The 24,578-nt window shown below is 50.4% G+C and overlaps 1 protein-coding gene across 6 annotated transcripts in view; it reads right to left on the bottom strand.

Moving 5' to 3' along the window:
* Positions 1-24,578, bottom strand: part of FANCG (FA complementation group G) — a 144,396-nt gene that overhangs the window by 108,058 nt on the left and 11,760 nt on the right. For 4 of the 6 annotated variants that reach the window (XM_033936332.1, XM_033936323.1, XM_033936313.1 and 1 more), the window contains 2 exons: positions 18,161-18,292; positions 5,900-6,093 (listed from right to left, as the gene is read on the bottom strand). In XM_033936332.1, coding sequence (XP_033792223.1) covers positions 5,900-6,093; positions 18,161-18,292 — 326 coding nt within the window. The remainder of the gene's footprint in view (positions 1-5,899; positions 6,094-18,160; positions 18,293-24,578) is intronic. The other 2 variants (XM_033936344.1, XM_033936352.1) reach the window with 1 other exon arrangement.

Raw genomic sequence — 24,578 nt, 5'->3', positions numbered from 1 at the left:
TGCGATCTGCTTGCGTGGCGTGATCCCTGACAGTCTCCTTGAGCTATCAGCAGACGGGACGCCTCGACTTCCATTGGGAGACTGAGACCTGCACTGTAAGGACTTCTGGCCTCTGGACACTTGGTTTGAGATTTATGATGAGTGCCTGTTTGAGAGATTTGGCAGTTTATTTATGCAGCTCTCTTTGCACTGTTTTGAAGTGTTTTCCATATACCTGGGCGTTTAAGCCCTTTGAAGTTTTGTGGGGGTTCTTGCTTTAGTTTTCGGTTGGGGGGCTGGGTGGTGGATGGGGGGACGAGAGTGTTCGTGTGAGGAGGGAGAGAGTGGGATGGAGGTAGTGCTGGGGTTTTGGCTGTGTGTGTGGGGATTGTTTGGTGTGAGAATGGTTGAGTTGTGTGGGGGACCTGGGGGTAGCGTTGAGGGGATAAGAGAAGATGGGATTAAGGTGGGAGGGGGGTTTTGGTGGGATAAGATGGTGGGTGGGATGTACCTGGGGTCTCTGATCAGTACTGTAATGATAATTCAGTGGGTGGCGGGCTGGTTTGGCTGGGAGACCGGCGCAGCTGCCCCACAGGCCTGTTGTCTTAGGGGGGACTTACTTCTTACCAACTGCTCTTGTGAGTTCTGTTAAGATTGCCAGCTTCAACATTGATGGCTTGCACTCCCCAGTGAAGCGCAGCAAATTACTTCAATACTGTAAGAAATTAAAAGTGGATGTTTTAATGCTTCAGGAGACTCACCTCAGCGTGTCAGAACATGTTAAACTGAAGAGGGATTGGGTAGGGGAAGTAGCTTTTGCTTCATATAACTCCAGACAGCGAGGTGTTGCTCTCCTCTTCCATAAAAAAACATCCCTGTAATATGCACAAAGTGATACAGGACCCTGAGGGGCGATTTGTGATCTGGGCAGGAGTTTTCCTGGGGAAAAAATATGTGTGTTGTTCTCTTTATGCACCTAATGTATATTCTCATAGATTTTTTTCTGTACTAGTAGCGGCTCTGCTGCCTTTTTCTGAATACCAATTGGTATTAGGTGGGGATTTTAACATTACTGCAGACCCACTTGTTGATTGCAGGCCACCTAAGCCTCGATTGAAAGGAGGTGACCATAAAGGGGTGAACTTTGTGATGCACCAACTGGGTCTGATTCATGTGTGGCGCACGCTGCATCCTACTGAAACTGACTTCACTTTTCACTCTCACGTCCATGATGTTCACAGTCGCTTGGACTATCTGCTGGTGGCTCCTTCTTTGCTGGCGGGTATTCCACGAGTGGTGATTGAAGACGGTGTTTTGTCAGATCACCACTTGGTTTGGCTGGAGCTCATTGATAAGTCAGGGTCCCAGGGGTCGACCACTAGTTGGCGTATGAATCCCACGTTATATGAAGATGCTGAGTTTAAGGATTTCCTGGAACAACAATGGGATTTCTTTGTGAACGAAAACCCTGCTTCTGATGTATCAGAGGTGGTGTTTTAGGAGGCAAGCAAGGCGGTCTTGCGTGGTAAAATTATTGAGTATACTACCCGCAAGCGCAGAGCCCAAGATAAGACACTGTTGGACTTAACACAACGTTTGGCCGCGCTACGTGGGAGTTTACATGCTCCGGGTGCCACGACAGCTCGATCTCAATATTTTGACCTACGTAGGCAAATTAATGACTTATTGGCTGACAGAGCCCTTAGGGATATCAGAATGTATAAATACCGCCTACATCGATGGGGAAACAAAGCGGGAAAACTGCTTGCATCATTGGTTACCTCAAGGGCTCCGAAGCGCATTATATCAAGGATTCGGGCGCCTGATGGTAGAGAGATAACTGCCCAAGCTGGGATACAGCAGAGTTTTGTTAATTACTATAGGGCTCTATATGATAAGGGGACTTGTGACACAGTACAGAGGACGGCTTTCTTTCAAGACCTGCAGCTTCCGACCTTGGGACATGAGCAGCGGGAGGTGTTAAATGCCCCGGTGCGAGGGTTGGAAATCCAACAAGCTATTCGGGCCTTAAAATTGGCTAAAGCCCCTGGGCCTGACGGACTGGGCTCTGAATATTATAAGTTGTTGGGGGTACGAGTGGTGGGCCCATTTCAAGCCCTATGTGGGGCTCTTAGTAGAGGCGACCTGCCTCCGCATAGACTAACTCACGCTAATATTGTGGTTCTACCGAAACCGGGGCGGGCGGAAGATCAGCTGGGTTCCTATAGACCTATCTCTCTGCTCAATCAAGATATCAAGTTGTTTGCTGCTATTATGGCGGCTCGCCTGGGTCGGGTTTTGCCCAGCTTGGTTCATTCGGACCAGGCAGGTTTTGTGCCGGGCCGTTATTCATCTGCTAACGTGCTGAGGGCGCTTTCGGTGCTTCAGAATCCTGGACTAGTTGGGCAACACCCGGGACAGAAGAACGCTCTTATAGTTAGTCTAGACGCGGAAAAAGCGTTCGATAAAGTGTTATGGGACTATCTTTTTTGGGTTCTTCCTCAGTTCGGCATTATGGGAAGCTTTCTGAATGGGATTCGATCATTATACGCTCATCCTACGGCCCAGATCCTGATTAACGGGGAGCTTACCTCTTCTTTTGAACTCGAGAGGGGGACGCGCCAGGGCTGTCCCCTCTCCCCGATGCTCTTTGTCTTGGCTCTAGAGCCTCTTGCGGCTAAGCTTCGTCAGAGCCCTGATATGCGTGGTATTCGTTTGAGTTCCCAGGAATTTAAAATTAATTTGTTTGCGGATGATATGCTCATCTTTCTGGGAGACGCTGCAGATGGGGTTCCTCGATTAATAGATCTTATACAGAGATTTGGTGCCTTTTCTGGGTTGCGAATTAACTTTGATAAGTCGGAGGCCTTGGCGGTCCGCCCTCCGTGCGCTCTGTGGCACGATCCTTCCTTTCCACTGCAATGGTCTAAGGGTACGCTCAAATATCTGGGAATATATCTGCATGCAGATCCGGGGGTGGTTTATCGGAAGAACGTACTTGATAAATTAGATGCAGTTCGAGCTTTGTGTAAGAGGTGGATGGAATTTCCCCTCTCGCTCCTGGGGCGCGTTGCCCTTATTAAAATGGTCCTCTTGCCGAAGCTCCTGTATCCACTACAAATGGTGCCCCTTTGGATCAAACAGAAAGATGTGCAGGCCTATAGGGGGATCGTTTCGTCCTTTATATGGCGCTCCCGCCGGGTGAAAATTGGCTATAATAAACTGATTAGGGGGCGCGAGCACGGAGGTGTGAACTTGCCCTATTTGCGTCTTTATAATGCTGCTGCTTTGTTGAGATGGGTGCATGAATTATATACGGGAGTTGACAGGTTTGCCCCGGTTGGATTCTGGCACCTTTTGTCGGCTCCGGTGTCAGTTTTTAACCTCCTGTGGCATGGGGCGGGACCCTGCCCTTCTATGCTTCGATCCTTGCGAATGGCCTGGTGCTGGTGGCGGTCTTCATTGGGGGGCGCGGTGGGTCCCTCGCCTTTTACGGAACTGGTGGGTAACCCTAAGTTTCCTGCTGGATCGTTACATGCATTTTTTGCCTCAGTTCGGACGTCTGGGTGCCGTTTTGTGGGGCAGGTTGTTGAGGTTGGGTCGGGATCGGTTCCCTCTTTTCTGGCATGTCGAGATCGCTGGGGTTGGACCGCAGGGTCTATGTTTGCATACCTGCAGCTGCGTAGTTATTGTTTGGCGCTCCGATCACTGGAGAACAGCTTGCCCACTTTCACTTCCTTGGATCAACAGTTTTTGTCCGCCCCATCTGAATTTAATACGCTCTCGGAGTGGTATAAAGTGGGACGGGAGAGACGGTCTAGTAGGTTTCTTGATGCTATGGCAACGGATTGGACTTTAGCTTTGGGAGAGCAGGTCACTGCTGATGAATTAGTTCTGTGTTTTCAGGAATGTGCCTCTGCCTCTCCTAATGTGAGTTTGCGGGAAGTACATCTGCAGATTCTACACCAATCTTATTTAACGAGATGTAAGGGACGAAAGATGGAGTTGTGGCCTGATGACTGCTGTCCCCGCTGTCCAGCTCGTCGGGACACCTTGGTACATCACTTTCTGGAATGCTCATATGTAGGGCCCTTGTGGATCTTTGTGCTTCGGGAGTTGGAGAAAGTTATAGGACTGACTATAGACTGGTCTTACAAGACGTTGCTGTTGGGTGTCACAAGTCCCCTGGTGGAGGCGGGTGTTGGCGAACCTGGGAGGCGCTTTCTTTTGGTGGCCTTAGGAATCACAAAGAAACTAATTCTTCGCTACTGGATTGGCACCACGCGGCCAACAGTCCAACAGTGGCGGGCCAATATGTTTTTGATGGCTGGTTGGGAGCGACAGCACCGCCGGGGGGTTGTGAGCTGGAAATCTAGGACCTATCTGGATTATTGGAGTTCCTTTTAGTGCTGGTTAGAGATCAGGGGTGCACAGGGGTGGGGGGGAGGGGTTGGGGGGGAGGGTTTCATTCAAAAATTGGATCTGCATGGGAAATGATGTGTTGGGGATTTGTTTATTTTTGTCTGTTCTTTACATGAACCCTTGAATTTTGTACTTGATGTCTTTCTCGTTTGGTCACACTTTGTATCTTCTCGTATGCATTGATCCTTCAATAAAAATATTTTCAAAAAAAACCAAACACAACATTACTAGTATTTTAGCCCGTTACATTAACGGGTGCTAGAATATATGTCTGTCTGTCTTTATTTCTGTCTCTCTCTTCCTCCTGCTGTCTTTCTTTCTGTCTCTCTCTGTCCCTGGCCCCCTTTGTCTGTCTGTCTTTCTGTGTATCTCCCTGCCCCTGTGTCTTTCTTCTTTTTTTTCTGTCTCCCTTCCTCCCTGTCTGTGTGTCTGTCCAAAGCAGCATTCCCTCCCCCCACACCACTTCCCTGTGCAGCAGCATTGGCGTTTCCTCTACCCCCCTTTCCCTTCCCGCAGTCCTGACTATGGACCTGGCGATTCCAGCATGTGCAGCAGTCTTCACACGCTGCTTCGGGTCCTTCTACTGCCCTGATTTACTCTGGCACATCCCTGATGACATCATCAGAGACGCGGCAGAGCAAATCAGGGCAGTAGAAGGGCCCGAAGCAGTGTGTGAAGACTGCTGCACACGCTGGAATAACCAGGTTCGTAGTCGGGTCCGCGGGAAGGGAAAGGTGGGACAGCAAAGAACTCTGGTCCCGGGCGGCGGGGTCATCGCAAGAGCCGGTTCGGAAAGTTGCTGGACTCCTATCGACTCCGTTTTTCCGTTCGTCCTGGGAGGGGCAGGAGGCGCTCTTTGTGCCCCAGTCCCGGCTTGTGGAGGCGATCGTCGGCTGGTGACGTACAACGTGCATGCGCACTCTCGCCTAGCGCGACAGATCATATCTCAGGGAACATGCGGAGAGAGTGCGCATGCGCGGCTAGCATTTTATTATTATAGATACACCGCTTGGACAGCTATTATAAGCGGTATATCAAATTTTAATAAACTTGGAAACTTGAATGAAAAGACAGCAAGGGCAGGAGCAACTAAGGATAACTTCTACCCCAACTATGCCACTAAAACATCAGAGTTATGGGTGACGAGAAGGCAGTACTAGTGGTTGAGGGAGGGGGCAGGCATTGGTTTCAGTTTTAACTTAGTTTTGGCTGAAACAAACAAACAAAAAAACTTGTTTAGGTCAACTCTTGCGATTTGAGTACTCTGTGTTTGCTTTCTTGCTGAGCGAGACTCTGAAATACTGGTGCTGGATTATGTCCATGGCTAAGCTAAAAGGAACCCCAGCCACAGCAAAAAGAATGGGAATGGAACAAAGAGGAAAATTAGAGCTGCGTTTCTCCTTGTATTCTATGACTGAATTATTCAGGATCAGTGAAGCATCAGGCTACATCAGCACATACCTCCTCTCCTGACCAAAATGCAACCTTCTCACCTCACCTCAGTAGTACTGAGAGCTTCAAACAGGACTTTGAGCTTTTCCAGCTGGTTTGCTGCCAGCCACAATGCCCCCTGCAGGCCGGCTAATCGATGTACAACTGGGGCAAGTTGCTGCATATCTGTATTCAGAAGAATTTTCTGCCAAAGTTCCTCGATGCTCATCTCTCCTCTAACCAAGCCTCTGGCATCCAGAACTACCAAAACAGTGAAAGAAAAATTTGCAGCCACAGCTGTTATAAATAAACTGGTAGCCAAAACAATTTTATGGTACCAAATCCAGTTCAAGCTTGGATGGCGGTCACAAGCCCTAGCTTTCTGCAGTTCTTTTACAAGTTAAAATCTCATATTTATAAGACAATTTCTATCATCATGCCTCTAGCACTAGAGGACTGCTCACTACAGAAGGCATCTGAGATTAGCAGATAGGTGGGGAAAAGGACATTAACAGAGAAAATACAATCAACAATTTCTAGTACAAATGGTAGTGCTAAAATTTGCCATCAATTTACCTTTCCCACCGACCTGATACGTTTCAATAAAGTGTTGGGGTAGGACCTCTTGTTGCTTCTAGAAATTACTTCCAGCATGTGAAGTAGTAACATAGTAGATGATGGCAGATAAAGACCCGAATGGTCCATCCAGTCTGCCCAACCTGATTCAATCTAAATAATATATATATTTTCTTCTTTGCTATTTCTGGGCAAGAATCCAAAGCTCTGCCCGGTACTGTTCTTAGGTTCCAACTACTGAAGTCTCCATCAAAGCTCAGTCCAACCCACCTACACCCTCCCAGCCATTGAAGCCCTCCCCAGACCATCCTCCACCAAACGGCCATATACAGACACAGACCGTGCAAGTCTGCCCAGTACTAGTCTTAGTTCTTCAATATTTAATATTATTTTCTGATTCTAGATCTTCTGTGTTCATCCCACACTTTTTTGAACTCCGTCACTGTTTTCCTCTCCCCCACCTCTCTCAGGAGTGTATTCCAGGCATCCACCACCCTCTCCGTAAAGAAGAATTTCCTTAGATTGCTCTGTAAAGAAGAATTTCCTTACATTGCTCTTGAGCCTATCACCCCTCAACCTCAAATTATATCCTCTGGTTTTATCATTTTCTTTCCTCTGGAAAAGATTTTGTTCTACGTTAATACCTTTTAAGTATTTGAACATCTGAATCATATCTCTCCTATCCCTCCTTTCCTCTACGGTATACATATTCAGGGCTTCCAGTCTCTCTTCATACGTCTTTTGGCGCAAACCTCCTATCATTTTCGTCACCCTCCTCTGGACCTCTTCAAGTCTTCTTGTGTCCTTCACCAGTCTCCAAAACTGAATACAATACTCCAAGTGGGGTCTCACCAACAACCTGTACAGGGGCATCAACACCTTCATTCTTCTACTGGTTATGCCTTTCTTTATACAGCCCAACATCCTTCTGGCAGCAGCCACTGCCATGTTTCACTGTTTTTCCACCTTTAATAATAATAATAATAATTTTATTCTTATATACCGCCAAAGCCACGGTAGTTCGAGGCGGTTTACAACAAGAAGAGCTGGACAATCAGCGAAGATAATTACAATGACGTCGGCGAATACAATTGGAGAAGGGTGGATACAAGTTGAGTGGGTGTAAGTCAGAGTGATAGACACAGAGTAGAGGCGTCGAGTACATGTCGGAAGCGTACTTGGTAAGGTATTAAGAGTTCTTGGTTACAAATTGGTTGAACAAGTTTGTTTTAACTAGTTTTCTAAAGTTGAGATAGAATGAGGCGTGCTTAATGATGTTACCCAGCCAACTGTTCTGTTGGCCTGCCTGGAAAGCTAGGGTTCTGCCCAAATATCTCTTGAATCGGCAGGCTTTTAATGTTGGGTGGCTAAATATATGTACCCTGCGAGTAGGCCTGGTGGAACAGTCCAAGTTGAAATGGGAAACCAGATATATGGGGGCCAAACCTTGAAACATAGACAGGCAAATTTGAACAACACTCTTGCTTCCAGGGCAGCCAGTGGAGTTTTTGGTAGTAAAGGGTTTTATCCCAGGACAAGCAGGCAGGTATTCTCACTAGTGGGTGATGTCATCCGACAGAGCCCCGATACGGACATCTTGCAAGCATGTCTTGCTTGAAGAAACTCAGAAGTTTCGAGATGCCCGCACCGCGCATGCGCCAGTGTCTTCCCGCCCGATGCTCCGGGCGTGTCTCCTCAGTTCTTTTTCTTCTGCGGAGCTGAGAAGTCTATCTTCAATTTGCGCCCATTGAATCTTTCTTTTTGCCTTCTATTTTGCCGCGGGTTGAGTTCTTTGGCTCTCCTGTGCATCTATTTCTTTCTTTGATTTCTTTAAAAAAAAAAAAAAAAATTTTTCCTTCCGATACTGGGGCTGGGGCCCCGCGCCTTCGACCTTGCGGCGGAGCTTTTCCGGCCTATGTCCCGGCCGATTACCGGTTTTAAAAAGTGTAGCAAGTGCCAGCGCGCGATTTCGCTCACAGACCCTCATCGACGCTGCTTACAGTGTCTGGGACCGGATCACTTCCCGAAATCGTGCCGGCCTTGCTCCACTTTGACGGCGAGAGCGTTTAAGCGCCGCTGTCTGCTGTGGGAGTCCATGTTCAAGATGGAAGCTTCATCGGTTCCTGCAGCTTCGACATCGACGGGTGCTTCGACTCCTTCCGCGAAGCCCTCTGCCTCCCCGGCAGCTTCGGGCCTCCTGAAACCGGCATCGTTCACACCGGTTTCGGCCCCGGCTTCGGCGCCAGTGCCTTCCTCCGTCTCCTCGGAGCAGGTATCGACCCCGACAGTTCCACCGGTGGTGCTCAAGGTGCCAAAGACTGGCAAGCAGAAGCACGCAGCACCGAAGGAGCGTGGAGACCGTGCGGAAGGGCCCCCTTTTGGTGCGGATCCCTCCATATCGGCTTCGTTGCGGTCCCTTCTGGAGGCTCAGTTCGTGGAGCTCATGCAGACCATGGGGCCTCGGCTGATTGCCACAATCCAGGGTGACCTTCCAGCTTCGGCTTCGAGGGGCGGACCGCCCCCTCCTCCTCGCCGCACGACCTCGTTGCTCGGCGAGGAGGAGCGGCGAGCGGTGTCCGGGTCCTCGAGGAGGTCCTCCGTTAGCGCTGTACCTCCCTTGGAGCCCATCCCCTCAAGGAAAGCCTCGTTTAGTGACCTGCCTCCCTTGGAACCGATTACTCCGCCCCATGACTCAGTGTGGCGTCCACCTTCGGGGCCACCCAGCCCTGGGCATAGCAGGAAGCAGGACGAGTTCTTCCGAACCCCCTATCAAACCTGGGCGTCGTCGGGGGGGGGGGGGGCGCCGACTCTTCCGCCTCTGCGATCGACGGCATCGAGTCCAATCTGCTCCTTGGAGGCGTCTGAACCAGTTTCTCACAGACGGGCTCGATCCCCTTCCAGGCATCGGGAGGGGCATCGATCCAGACATTCTTCGAAGCATTCCTCTCGGCACTCGACCGTCTCGCCTCAGAAGAAATTGCCTCGGTTGGGGTATGCTGCTTCGACTGGGTCTCCTCCTCCGGGCCCGGAGTTCGAGGACCCTGAGGTTTTCTACTCGTCCTGTTGCTCACAGGCCTCTCTGGAGCCTGAAGCCTCTTCTTCTTCTAGTCCGTCTCGCAGACCGGCGACGGCGGACCAACTGTCCTTTTCATCGTTCCTCAGGCAGATGGCAGATGACATGGACATTACTCTCGATGCTGGGTCTCGATACTCCAAGGAATACCTCGATACCATGCACTTGCCTCGTCCTCCGGCGGAGTCCTTGCGGCTTCCCCTGCACAAGCTCCTCGACCAGACCTTCATGCGATGCTTCGAGTCTCCTTACTCTATCCCTGCGGTCCCTGGCAAATTGGATGCACGGTACCGCAATGTGCATCATAAGGGCTTCGAGGGTCCTCAGCTTTCTCACCAGTCCCTCCTGGTCGAATCCTCGCTCAAGCGGTCTCATCCTGGCCAGGTCTATGCTTCAGTGCCTCCGGGCCGCGAGGGCAGAACCATGGATAAGTTTGGTCGACGCACCTATCAGAATTCGATGATGGCATCTCGAGTCCTGAATTACAATTTCCACTTTGCAGCCTACTTGGAATTTTTTCTACCTGTGCTTCGGAAGTTCACACCGTACATCGAGTCCCAGGCTAGGTTTGAGTTTGAGGAAGTGGTTGCTTTGCTGTCCCAACTTCGGCTTCAGTTAATGCAATCTGCCTATGATGCGTTCGAGCTCTCAGCCCAAGCGGCGGCCTGCTCGGTGGCGATGCGCCGGTTGGCCTGGTTACGGACCATTGATATGGACCCGAATCTTCAGGACCGCCTGGCAAACGTCCCGTGTGCTGGGGCGGATCTTTTTGATGAATCCATCGAGACTGTTACGAAGAAGTTGTCTGACCACGAAAAGTCCTTCCAATCTATCCTTAGGCCAAAGCCTAAGCCTCAGCAGTCTCGACCTTCTCGTCCGCCGTTGATTTATCAGCGGCGTTATCAGCCGAGGCAAACTCCACCTGCGAGGCAACCGGCGAAGCGCCAGCCTCCCCAGAAGGGTCAGCCTAAGTCTCAGTCGCCTGCTGTCCCTAAGACCACTCAGCCTTTTTGACTGTCTCGTCGAGGGCATAACCAACCTCGTTCTGCCTCCCCCTGTTTTTCCCATTGGAGGGCGCCTCCATCAATTTTATCATCGCTGGGAGGCCATGACAACCGACCTCTGGGTCCTTACTATCATCAAGGAAGGATACTCTCTTCATTTCCATCGGGTCCCTCCGGATCACCCTCCAAGAGAGTATCCTTCCAACTTGACTCAGACCGCCCTTCTTCTCCAGGAAGCTCAGGCTTTGCTCCGGCTTCGTGCCATGGAGCCGGTCCCGATGGACCAACTGGACCAGGGGTTTTATTCCCGGTACTTCCTTGTTCCAAAGAAGACGGGCGACCTGCGACCCATTTTGGACCTCAGGGCCCTCAACAAATTCCTAGTCAAGGAGAGGTTTCGCATGCTGACTCTTGCTTCTCTCTACCCTCTCCTCGAGCAGAACGACTGGTTATGCTCTCTGGATCTCAAGGAGGCCTACACTCACATTCCCATTCATCCGGCCTCCCGCAAGTTCCTCAGATTTCGGGTGGGACATCTACATCTGCAGTATCGAGTGCTTCCATTCGGCCTGTCCTCGTCTCCCAGAGTCTTCACGAAGTGTCTGGTGGTGGTGGCCGCTGCACTCCGGAACAGGGGTCTTCAGGTATTTCCATACCTCGACGACTGGCTCATCTAGGCCCCGTCAGCTCCAAAGGTCATTTCGGCGACCTTGACCACGATCTGCTTCCTGCAGAGCCTAGGCTTCGAGATCAATTTTCCCAAATCTCATCTGCAGCCTACCCAGTCCCTTCCCTTCATCGGGGCAGTACTGGACACCATTCAGCTTCGAGCATTCCTTCCTCCTCAGCGCATGGATGCTCTTCTTCGTCTCTGCTAGTCTGTATCTTCTCGCCAGTCCATCTCAGCGAGACACATGATGGTCCTCCTGGGCCACATGGCCTCTACAGTTCATGTGACACCCTTTGCCAGGCTCCATCTCAAAATTCCTCAGTGGACCCTAGCTTCTCAATGGACTCAAGTGTCAGATCCGTTGACTCGACACATCGTAGTCACTCCTGCTCTTCGGCAGTCTCTACTTTGGTGGATGACCTCTTCGAATCTATCCTGAGGTTTGCTGTTTCACACTCCTCCTCATCAGAAGGTTCTCACAACCGATTCCTCGGCCTATGCCTGGGGGGCTCATCTGGATGGGCTTCGCACTCAGGGATTCTGGACCTGTGCGGACCGATTCCATCAAATCAATCTGCTGGAGCTCAGAGCCATCTTCAATGCTCTTCAAGCTTTTCAACATCTGCTTCACGACATGGTGGTCCTCATTCGCACCGACAATCAGGTCGCCATGTATTATGTCAACAAGCAAGGGGGCACGGGCTCGGCCTCCCTCTGCCAGGAAGCTCTCAGAGTCTGGGATTGGGCGTTTCGCCACAACACCTTCCTCAAAGCTGTCTACATTCAGGGGAGGGACAATGTCTTGGCGGACAAGCTGAGTCGTCTTCTCCAACCTCACGAATGGACACTCCACTCCAAGCCCCTTCATCAGATCTTTGCTCAGTGGGGAACGCCTCAGATAGACCTCTTTGCGGCTCCCCACAATTTCAAACTGCCTCAGTTTTGCTCCAGGATCTACGCTCCTCATCGCCTCGAGGCAGATGCTTTTCTGCTGGATTGGGGGAATCGCTTTCTGTATGCGTTTCCGACATTCCCTCTCATTCAAAAGACTCTAGTCAAACTGAAGTCCGAACATGCCACCATGATTCTGATAGCTCCTCGGTGGCCCAGGCAACCTTGGTTCTCCCTTCTACTGCAACTCAGCAGCAGGGAACCGTACCTACTTCCAGTGTTTCCTTCACTGCTTACTCAGCATCAGGGGTCTCTGCTTCATCCCAACCTGCAGTCTCTCCACCTGACAGCTTGGTTCCTCTCAACGTAACTCCGCACCAGTTTTCCCAGGCGGTGAGGGATGTCTTGGAGGCTTCCAGGAAGCCTGCTACTCGTCAATGCTACTCCCAAAAATGGACTAGATTTTCTTCATGGTGTATTTCCAATTCTAAGGAGCCTCAGCGAGCCTCCCTATCCTCTGTTTTGGACTATCTTTTACATCTGTCTCAGTCTGGTCTCAAGTCAACATCTATACGAGTCCACCTGAGTGCTATTGCGGCTTTCCATCAGCCTCTACAAGGGAAACCTCTCTCTTCTCATCCTGTGGTTTCCAGATTTATGAAAGGACTTTTTCATGTCAATCCTCCTCTCAAACCGCCTCCAGTGGTTTGGGATCTAAATGTTGTCCTTTCTCAGCTTATGAAACCTCCTTTTGAGCCTTTGAGCAAGGCTCCACTGAAGTTTCTCACTTGGAAAGTGGTTTTTCTGGTGGCCCTCACATCTGCTCACAGGGTCAGTGAGCTTCAGGCCTTGGTGGCGGACCCACCTTTCACAGTATTCCATCATGACAAGGTGGTCCTCCGCACTCACCCGAAATTCCTGCCTAAAGTGGTCTCTGAATTTCACCTCAACCAATCCATTGTGCTTCCAGTGTTCTTTCCAAAGCCTCATTCTCATCCTGGAGAATCAGCTCTTCACACTCTGGACTGTAAACGTGCTTTGGCTTTCTACTTGGATCGCACCAAACCACACAGAACTGCTCCTCAACTTTTCGTCTCCTTTGATCCAAACAGGTTGGGACGACCTGTATCGAAGCGCACCATCTCCAACTGGATGGCGGCTTGTATCTCTTTCTGCTATGCCCAGGCTGGATTACCCCTTCCCTGTAAGGTCACAGCACATAGGGTCAGAGCAATTGCAGCCTCTGTAGCCTTCCTCAGATCGACGCCGATTGAGGAGATTTGTAGGGCTGCCACTTGGTCCTCGGTTCATTCGTTCACCTCTCATTATTGTCTGGATACTTTCTCCAGACGGGATGGGCAGTTTGGCCAAACTGTGTTACAAAATTTGTTCTCCTAAGTTGCCAACTCTCCCTCCATCCCATTGAGGTTAGCTTGGAGGTCACCCACTAGTGAGAATACCTGCCTGCTTGTCCTGGGATAAAGCAATGTTACTTACCATAACAGTTGTTATCCAGGGACAGCAGGCAGCTATTCTCACGTCCCACCCACCTCCCCTGGGTTGGCTTCTCTGCTAGCTACCTGAACTGAGGAGACACGCCCGGAGCATCGAGCGGGAAGGCACTGGCGCATGCGCGGTGCGGGCATCTCGAAACTTCTGAGTTTCTTCAAGCAAGACATGCTTGCAAGATGTCCGTATCGGGGCTCTGTCGGATGACATCACCCACTAGTGAGAATAGCTGCCTGCTGTCCCTGGATAACAACTGTTACGGTAAGTAACATTGCTATATATTCCCATTTTTTTATGCCAAAAATCAGTCGAACTGCCGAATTTTGTATGATTCGGAGTCTTTGGATGGTTTTCTTGAAGGACCCTAGATAAATGTTGCTGCAATAGTCGAGCAGGCTTAAAATGGAAGATTGCACCAGTAAGCGGAATGATGCTGCATCAAAGAACTTTCTGATGGTTCTTAGTTTCCACAATGTTGAGAAGCCTTTTCTAACCAGTAACTCAGTGTGAACATCTAGAGTGAGGTAGCGGTCCAGTGTTACTCCCAGAATTTTTATGGTGTCAGCAATAGGAAAGATCTGACCATTCAAGGAAATTGAAATTTTGTCGTTTGGACTCACCAGGAAGAATTTGGTTTTTCTGAGTTGAGTTTGAATATGGCCATCCATGATTCGATTTGCTTTAAAGTTGATGCCAACTTTAGATCTTCGGACACTATCACCCTAAGGCCCCTCTCCCCATCCGTGCATATCAGCATCTCACCTCCCAGCATATACCGCTCCTTCCGATTATTAATCTCCAATGAATTACTCTGCATTTCTTTGCATTGAATTTTAGTTGCCAGATATTAGACCATTCCTCTAACTTTTGTAGATCCTTTTTCATGTTTTCCACTCCCTCCTCGGTGTCTACTCTGTTACAAATCTTGATATCATCTGCAAAAAGGCAAACCTTTCCTTCTAACCCTTCAGTAATATCACTCACAAACATATTGAACAGGATCGGCCCCAGCACTGAACCCTGAACCCAGCACTACTCACCATTCCTTCCTCCGAGTGACTTCCATTAACCACTACCCTCTGGCGTCTGTCCGACAACCAGTTTCTAATCCAGTTCACCACTTTGGGTCCTAACTTCAGCCCTTCAAGTTTGTTCAAGAGCCTCCTATGAGGAACTGTGTCAAAGGCTTTGCTGAAATCTAAGTAAATGACATCTAGCATATGTCCTCGATCCAGTTCTCTGGTCACCCAATCAAAAAATCCAATCAGGTTCATTTGGCACGATTTACCTTTTGTAAAGCCATGTTGCCTCGGATCCTATAACCCATTAGAGTCTAGGAAGTTCACTATCCTTTCTTTCAGCAACACTTCCATTATTTTTCCAACAACTGAAGTGAGGCTTACCGGCCTGTAGTTTTCCACTTCATCTCCGTGACCACTTTTGTGAATAGAGACCACATCTGCTCTTCTCTAATCCCCAGGAACCATTCCCGTCTCCAGAGATTTATTGAACAATTCTTTAATAGGACCCGCCAGAACCTCTCTGAGTTCCCTCAGTATCCTGGGATGGATTCCATCCAGTTCCATCGCTCTGTCCACCTTCAGTTTTTCAAGTTGTTCATAAGCACTTTCTTCCGTGAACGGCGCAGAATCTACTCCATTTTCTCATGTAACTTTGCCAGACAACCTCGGTCCTTCTCCAGGATTTTCTTCCGTGAACATAGAGCAGAAATACAGTCAAACCTCAGTTTGTGAGTGTTTTGCAAGACAAGCAAAACACTTGAGCAAACTAACTCGCAAACCAAGCGTTGACTCGATTTGCGAGCCTCCACCCCGGGAACCAGCTTTGCTGCTCCCCAGAGGCCATCGGCATTGCTCCCTCCCTTCGCCACCGCAATCACCTTCTCCCCCCCATTGACCAGCCCTGTCTTTACCCGTGCATCGGTGCTGAAAGTGCCTGCTGCCGGTTCTCTGCTGGGCTGCTGCAGGGCCTTGAGCATCTGAGCATGCTCAAGGCCTTCTGGCTCTCACCCTCTCCGAGATTCTCATGAGATCTTGAATCTCATGAGAATCTTGGAGAGGGTGAAGCACAACAGTACCTGAATTCGATGCCGGTTCCTCCTCGAAGCAGCTGGAACACTGTGCACATGCCAGCTGCATCCACCACTCGGTGTGCATATAAAAATGCACTTCTGCTTTTTAAAAGTGCTCATATCGCAGGAAACCTACACACAAAAATGCCGTATTAAAAAAATGGCTGCCTCAGGCCCTTTTCTTTTCTCTTGTCTGTGATATTTTTTTTTCTTTTTAAACTCACAGCCCACAGCTGCAAGACTGATAGAACAGACACCATTGGCTCTCTAAACTTTAGTCTGTGCCTACAGGGTGGTCAGGCATACAGTTGAGGCTCCCCTAGAGAAATAAAACTAGGGGAGGCAGGGGATATGGGGGGAGGGACTCGACCCTTTCGAATGTGGCACCCCAGAGGTCTGTAGGACCCCTGAGTGTGTCCCCAAGCTCTGTCCAGACAACAAAAAGGGACAAGAGAAAGGTTACTAATCAGATCCAACTAACCAAAGGAAACACTGTACAAGCTTACCACTCCATCTGCTGGAGACTGAAAAAAGACTGAGTGTAGATGGGACTGCACAGCCCACTTGTACTGCAGCCAAAAGTCAATGTCTCATTCTCCACCTGCTGGCAGAGGAGCGTAAACCATCCGTTCTGTGCTGGTCTGGAGGGAAGCTAAAGAAAAATCAAATTTAATTGAAAAGTAAACATGAGCAGAAAAGACAGGGTCCTACCATCTCACTTGTAGAGAGAGAACTAAGGAATTGGAGGTCAACCCAGAGAGAGCTGGGAGGCGGAACAAAATAAATGAGGCTCTCTACAAGATATCTCACAAAAAGGGGTTGACTATGCGAAGGTTCAGGAATAAAAAAGTGTCCGTCATAGAACAGAAAAAAACAGTAGTATCAGACAGCTCTCTTACAGCATTACAAAATGAGTCAATCTGTACTGCAGGATGAGGAATAGACTGACACTTGCTGTATCTTTGTACCTCTAATGCAGCATAAGGTTGAAATGTGATCAAGTCACATTTTTTTTAAATAAAGAATTACATACATAAGAATCCTGTTTATCTGTGGAAATACTATTCCTTGTCTTCCAGGATTTGGATTATCAGCCCTCTCTGGTTTTCTTTCAGCCAGGGGCCACAAACTACAGCTCCCTCTGGACCCTAACTCTGGCCAATAGGAGGCTATTTCTATCATCATCATCCTTGTGAAGCACATGGCCTCTTACAAAAGACAGATTGCACAAAAGTATGCTCTTTGGTATCAAAACAAGGGCAGAGTTTAGGCAAAGAGCACACAGATTATAAAATACTATTGATGTACACGCTTCATGTTTATTAAAATTTGATGCAAACGCTTATAACATAGTTTCAAAGTGAATTACAAATGTAAAAAATGGGGAGACAAATCATTTATTTAAACATACATATATATTGGACAGACTTACAAGTTTATTTCAAGTTTCAAGTTTATTTAAAATATTTGATATAATCGCAATATCCAAATCCAATGCGATTTACAAAATTAAAGATAGAAAAAAATAAAAAAAATTTCAACAAACAGGACATTAAAAACAATTATGACGTAAAAATACTGTTGAGGGGAAAAAAATTGGATTAAATACAATTCCAAAATAAATGAAAAGGATGGGTAAGGAGACAAAAGGTTAGGGGACGATACCCACTTAATTTCTACTTAACAGTGTTCCTTGTCCCGATAAGTTCCAGAAATAAGATAGTGTAATTATAAATAGGTCAGTTAAAGGCGTCCTTAAAAAGCCAACCTTTTAGAAGGTCTTTGAACTTAGTAAGTAATTTTTCTTCTCTTATACTGAGAGGAAGCAAGTTCCAAATTTGGGGTGCTGTAACAGAAAAGATTGTATCCCTCCTTGAATAAATAATTTTTAGCAGGGATTTTTCTTCTGATCTAAGAGATTTTACAGGAGTGTATGGTATTAGAAATCTTTCTAAGAATGCTGGGGCTTTATTTACAGACTACAATAGGAAAGAGGGTGGAACTACAAAAAAATTTAGAAAAGGCAACATTGAGGGATCACATAGTAGGAAGGGGTCCTTTTATTAAGGCATACTAACCAATTTAGCGTACCTTAATAAAAGGACCCCATAGTGCAGTCATTTAAACCAGCTGTAGAGGCATATTAGGCAACCTGTGCTAGTATTTTATCAAGGAAAGTTGGCACCCAATTTTCTTTATAAATTAGCACCTACCTAGGCTCCTCTGTAGGTGCCTACCCATGACATAAAATTGCCCTCCATATATGTCACTGTTAAATAATGAATGAAATTCCCTGCCCACACCAGGACTTTGAAAACTGCCTGCATGTCATCCTCAGGCTGGAAACTTCCAGGAAGCAAACCAGATCTTCTGCACTACTTAGAAACTGAGCCAGTCCTACAAAGTCCACTGATCAGTAACTTTATCGTGAGGTCTAGGAGAATAGGGCAGGGATCACAGGGAGACAGGCTGTGGCTTGGGATGAGAAATGGAAAAGAAAAAGGATTTCATACCTCTAACGAGTGCTTGCTCTATTTCTTGAGCATCTTCATTTGTAAAGCCATCTGCTACATTGATCTGAAAAATGAGGGTGTTGTAAAGGACAGTCAATTCCAAGGGAAGGCTGAGGACAGCCGCTGGCAGCCCTGAAAACAGAACAAACACAGAGCGAGATCCATGAGAGCATCAATAGCCAGAATCACTCACACCTAAATATAAAGATTTTTGCAGGTTGCAGGGAGCACTGCTATTCTACCAAGGATGAGAGCCACCAGCACAGCCAGTGTCAGCAAACACCAAAAGTGGCTGTAATTTTGGAAACATGATTTTTATTTTTAGATCATTAAGGAGAAATTAGGTTCTTACCTGCTAATTTACTTTCTTTTAGCTTCTCCAGACCAGTAGAGGTTAACTTTACGAATGGGTATATATCTAATCATGACCAGCAGGTGGAGACTGAAAACAAAACTTTGGGACAGTATATCCTAGCCCCTCCTCTCTATTTCCCTCAGTCTGCCGAATAGCCAAGCAGAACCAAGAACTGGAAAACAACAGAGAGAAAAAACAATACTCCAAAAGGAGTAACAAATAACATACCCAAAATGCTGTTGGAAAATGCAGAGGAGAAATTCCGGAAGGAAGAATGTCCCCACAGCTCGCCAGCTAAGCCAGCCGAGCCACAGCCGCTGTTCTTCAATTCTCCCCGGCCCTAGAAAAATACTAGAACCCGCAGCAAAAACCAAAAACTGCCCGCGCAACAGCCCCAACAACAACAACAACAGACAGGGTGGGGACCTCTACTGGTCTGGAGAAGCTAAAAAGAAAGTAAATTAGCAGGTAAGAACCTAATTCTCCTTCTTTAGCACTCTCCAGACCAGTAGAGGTTAACTTTACGAATGGGACGTACCAAAGCAGTCCCTCTCATGGGCGGGACCCCCGAAGGGCCGATACCAGTACACGCTCACCGAACACCGCGTCCCGACGCGCCTGCACATCAACCCGATAATGACGAACAAAGGAATGCAAGGAGGACCAAACCGCAGCCTTACAAATATCCACTGGAGGCACGAGCGACGACTCAGCCCAAGAAGCCGCCTGACCCCGAGTGGAATGAGCCTTGAGAAACTCCGGAACAGGCTGCTGTTTCAGAAGATAAGCGGAAGCAATCGTCTCCTTGATCCAGCGCGCAATAGTAGCCTTAGAAAGCGCCCGATCCCCGACGAGGACCCGCCAGGAGGACAAAGAGATGATCGGACTTCCGGAATTCCTGGGTCCGCTGCACATAAGAGCGAAGGACCCGACCGACATCCAACTTGCGCAGCTGCCGTTGCTCAGAAGAGCCCTCCCGACCACCCAAGACCGGGAGAACCACCGATTGATTGACATGAAAAGGAGAAACAACCTTCGGCAGAAAGGAAGGAACAGGCCGCAAGACGACCCGCTCCCTAGAAAACTCCAAGAAGGGAGCCCTACAAGAGAAAGCCTGCAGCTCAGAAACACGCCTAGCAGAAGTAATGGCCACCAAAAAGACCGCCTTCAAAGTAAGGTCCTTCAAAGAACAGTCGTCCAAGGGCTCGAAAGGCGGACGCACCAAAACAGAGAGAACCAGATTAAGATCCCAAGAGGGAACCGAGGGCCGTAGGGGAGGCCTAAGCAACTTGGCCGCCCGCAAAAACCGAATCACATCAGGAAGAGCCGATAAACGCTGACCTGACACCAACCCTCGAAAGGCCGACAGGGCCGCAATATGAACCCGGAGAGAAGACCAAGCCAGGCCTCTATCCAGGCCATCCTGCAAGAACTCCAGAATGTTAGGCAGATAAGCGCGAAAAGAGGTCACTCCCCGCGCCCGACACCATTCCTCAAAGAGACGCCAAACCCGCACATAAGCCCGAGAGGTAGAATAGCCTCCGGGACCCCAACAGTGTAGAGATCACCTTGTCTGAATATCCCTTCTTGCTAAGGCGACCCCTTTCAAGAGCCACGCCGTAAGACAGAAGGGAGACGGGTCGAACATGGGAATGGGACCCCTGCATCAGAAGGTCGTCCGATGAGAGGCAGAGGAAGAGGATCCGCTACCAGGTGCCTCACCAGATCCGCATACCACGGACGGCGAGGCCAATCCGGCGCCACCAGCACCACCAAACCCGGATGGTGAACAATGCGAAGAAGCACTCTGCCCACCAGCGGCCAAGGAGGGAACACATACAACAGCCCCTCCGTTGGCCACTGCTGGACCAGAGCATCCAGACCCTCGGCCAGACCGTCCCTGCGACGACTGAAGAAGCGGGGCACTTTGGCGATTGCCACCCGTGGCCATCAGGTCCATCAGGGGCTGCCCCCAAGCCTGCACTATCAACTGAAACGCCTCGGCGCCGAGACACCACTCTCCTGGATCTAGAAAGTGACGACTGAGGAAGTCTGCCTGAACATTTTCTACTCCGGCTATATGAGAGGCCGAGAGGTCCAGCAGATGGGATTCCGCCCAAACCATGAGCAGAGCCGCCTCCTGCGCCACCTGAGTGCTCTTGGTGCCCCCCTGACGATTGACCTAAGCCACCGCCGTGGCATTGTCCGACAGCACTCTGACCGACTTGCCCAGCAACAGGGAGTGGAAAACCAACAGCGCCAGACGGACCGCTCTGGTCTCCAACACGTTGATCGACCAGGCGGCCTCCTCCGCGGACCAGGTGCCCTGAGCTGAGTGACCCAAACACTGAGCCCCCCAACCCAGGAGACTCGCATCCGTCAGGAGCACCGTCCACTGCGGGAGATCCAGACCCACCCCCTGAACTAGGTGAGGGGTCTGGAGCCACCAACGCAGACTGCAGCGCGCCAAGCCTCGCAGGGGGACCGGAACATCCATCCCGTGCCTCTGGGGAGACCACCTCCGGAGCAGAGCATACTGGAGAGGACGCATGTGGGCCCGCGCCCACCTCACCACGTCCAGGGACGCCGCCATCGACCCCAAGACCTGGAGGAAATCTCGCGCCCGAGGACACCGGGACGCCAAAAGCAGGCGAATCTGAGATTGCAATTTGCTCACCCGGCCCTCTGGGAGGGAAGACCCTCCCCAAGGAGGTGTCGAACAGCACCCCTAGGTACTCCAGACGCTGAGCCGGGACCAACCGACTCTTGGAAAGGTTGACCACCCAGCCCAGCGAACGGAGAAACTCCACCACCCGAGCAGTAACCCGGGAGCTTTCCTGCAACGACTTTGCCCGAATTAACCAGTCGTCCAGGTAGGGGTGTACCAGGATGCCCTCCGACCGCAAGGCCGCCGCGACGACCACCATCACCTTGGTGAACGTCCGAGGAGCCGTGGCCAGCCCAAAGGGAAGCGCACAGAACTGAAAGTGCCGACCCAAGATCGCAAAGCGCAGGAAACGCTGATGAGAGGCCCGAATGGGAACATGCAAGTAGGCCTCCGTCAGATCGAGAGAAGTGAGAAACTCCCCCGGCTGAACCGCCAGAATGACCGACCGCAGAGTTTCCATACGGAAAGAGGGAATCTTGAGAGCCCTGTTGACCCCTTTCAAATCGAGGATGGGCCGAAAGGTCCCCTCCTTCTTGGGCACCACAAAGTAAATGGAGTACCTGCCCGTGCCCCACTCCGGAGGGGGCACCGGAACAACTGCCCTGAGATCTAGCAAGCGCTGAAGGGTCTGGCGAAAAGCCTGCGTCTTCCCCGGAGTCTGACATGGAGAAGCGAGGAAAAAATCCGGCAGAGAGCGGGCGAACTCCAGGGCATAACCGTCCCGCACCACCTCCAGGACCCACTGATCGGACGTGATCTCGGCCCATTTGGGGAAAAATTCGCGCAGCCGGGCCCCCACCGGAACCAAAGGGGGCGCCGGCAAGGCGTCATTGTGCAGGACGGGAAGCGGGGGAACCGGCGGAGGGATTCCCTGCCCCCCGACGGGCCCCCCGAAAGGGCTGCATGCGCTGGAAGAACCGACCCCGGGAAAATCCCGGAGACTGGAAAGAAGCAGCCCCACGCCCAGGGCGATACTTGCGAAAATCCCGCAAACGCCCCCGGGCCGCACCCCCCCGAGACGCCGGACGGGCACGGTCCTCCGGCAGACGGGGAACTTTCGAGTCCGACAAAGTCTGAATCAACTTATCCAAGTCCTCTCCAAACAAAAACGACCCCCGAAAGGGAAATTTAGTAAGCTTAGCTTTGGACGCAGCATCCGCCGCCCAAGCGCGCAGCCAACAACACACGCCTTGCGGCCACGCCAAAAGCCATAGACTTAGCCGAGATCCGCACCAAGTCATAGAGAGCATCAGAGAGGAATGAGGCCGCCATCTCAATCTTCGCTACCTCCTGATCCACCAGAGACCAGTCGTCAGACTCTCGATCCAAGACCCGCTCCGCCCACCGAAACACGGCGCGAGCGACCAGTCCCCCACAAATAGCCGCCTGGACCCCAAAGGCAGAGACCTGAAAATTTTGCTTAAGGATGCTCTCCAATTTGCGCTCCTCAGAGTCCCTCAAGGCAGAACCGCCCTCAACAGGCACGGTATGCCGCTTGGAAATTGCCGAGACCACCGCATCCACGACTGGCGAAGCTAACGTAGCCCGATCCCCTTCCGGAATGGGATACAGGCGAGCCATGCTGCGCGCCAGCCGAAACGGCGTCTCCGGCGTTTTCCACTGCTCCAGAATAATATCCCGAATATCCTGATGCATAGGAAAAGAGCGGGAAACGGAACGGATCCCCCGTAACAGGGGGTCCCCCACACGCGGAGTCTCCGGCGGCGCGTCCTCAAAACGCAAAAACCGAAGAAACCTGCTGAATAAGGTCAGGCAGCTCATCTTTCTGAAAAAGGCGCACCACGGACGCCCTCGTCACTGGAGAACGGGAAATCCGACAACCCGCCGCCAGCTTCCGTCCCCTCCAGAGAGTCCTGGAACTCCTCAGAAGGGTCCAGGTCCTCCTCCAGACCGACCCGTTCCTCCGACCACAAATTCTCGTCCCACGACACCCGCGGACGCTTGGACAAGGGAGGCGGCGGAGGGGACGTCACGCCAGACAAAAGAGGCAAAGCCGCAGGGAGCGCGGAGGAAAACCCACCCCCCGAAACCCCCTGGGCGCAACCGGGACCCCCAGCCGCCTGAAAATAGGCTCTGCATAAAGAAAAGAAAAATTCAGGAGAAAAACCCCCCGAGGGTCCCAAGGGGACTCCCTGCCACAGCAGGGGACCCAGCAGAACCTTGCCCCTGCATAGTCAAAACAGGGGGAAGGTCACCTGAGGTGGAAGACAAAATGGAGGGGCCAGACAGAGAAGATGGGCGGTTTTCCCGCCAAAAAAGCTCCCTCCATAGCCTGAAGCGGCTGAGAAACCTGAATAGTCTCAGCCGCTAAAGCAGGCAAGCCGGCATCAGCTGTCAAAAAATCAGCTGAGAGGGAATCCTTCGGGGAATCCCTCCGTGGGCGGTTGTGGAAGACCGGGCTTCCCCACTGCTCCAAGCCGACTCGCGAGGCACCATCGGCGGGGAGCTCTGGGCGTCTGCAGCCGCTGCCGACGGAGCTCCACCACCTCACCGACCCAAACCGCCGAGTTCAGGCCGGCCGCGAGTGCCTCGCGGCTGGACTAAAATTGTGTCCTACTCCCCCGGAGAAGGGCACAATTGCTCCAATACGCGACCTAGCTATAAAAAAGTGCTGGTTACATGAAAAAATACAGTAAAATACAGTTTTCTTAAAGGGATACAACCCTCCAGACCAGCACTACCTCAGGATTTTTTTTTTTTTTTTTTTTTACAGAACAGACTCCACAGGCTCTCGAAGCAATATGCCTTGCTTGACTTAGGGGGCAAGGCTTACTGCTGAGGCTCCTCTAAAAAAAATGTGGGGAGGTGGAGGAAGTGGGGGGAGGGACCCCGCTCGTGACCCGCCGGGTTTAACACCCCCGAGGTCGGACGAACCCCCAAACAGAGTCCGCCCAAGCTCCGTCCGGCTAAAAACAGGGACAATAAACCCCCTAAACAAATTCCAACAGCCCTACCAAGGGAGATGGGTACAGATCACTCAACACCTGCTGGAGACTGAAAGAAGACTGAGGGAAATAGAGAGGAGGGGCTAGGATATACTGTCCCAAAGTTTTGTTTTCAGTCTCCACCTGCTGGTCATGATTAGATATATACCCATTCGTAAAGTTAACCTCTACTGGTCTGGAGAGTGCTAAAGAATGGGCAGTTACAGCAGCTGAACTGGGCTTCTAATATTACTGTGAACACACATATCCTGCAGTAACATCCGAGACCTACTTCCAAGTGATACAGTACCAATGGACGTGATTAAAGACACCATATTGACACTGATCTCAAATAATTTAAGCTACTGACCACATGCATTAATTCAGCATTTCATCTCTGGAATTTGGAATATCTTACTGTAATTATTCTTTCACCTCTGCCACAAAGCT

This window comes from Geotrypetes seraphini, chromosome 1, assembly GCF_902459505.1.
Source record: "Geotrypetes seraphini chromosome 1, aGeoSer1.1, whole genome shotgun sequence".
NCBI classification, from domain to species: domain Eukaryota; kingdom Metazoa; phylum Chordata; class Amphibia; order Gymnophiona; family Dermophiidae; genus Geotrypetes; species Geotrypetes seraphini.
Note: the sequence above shows the minus strand (reverse complement) of the source record. Positions and strands in the feature narration are given on the sequence as shown.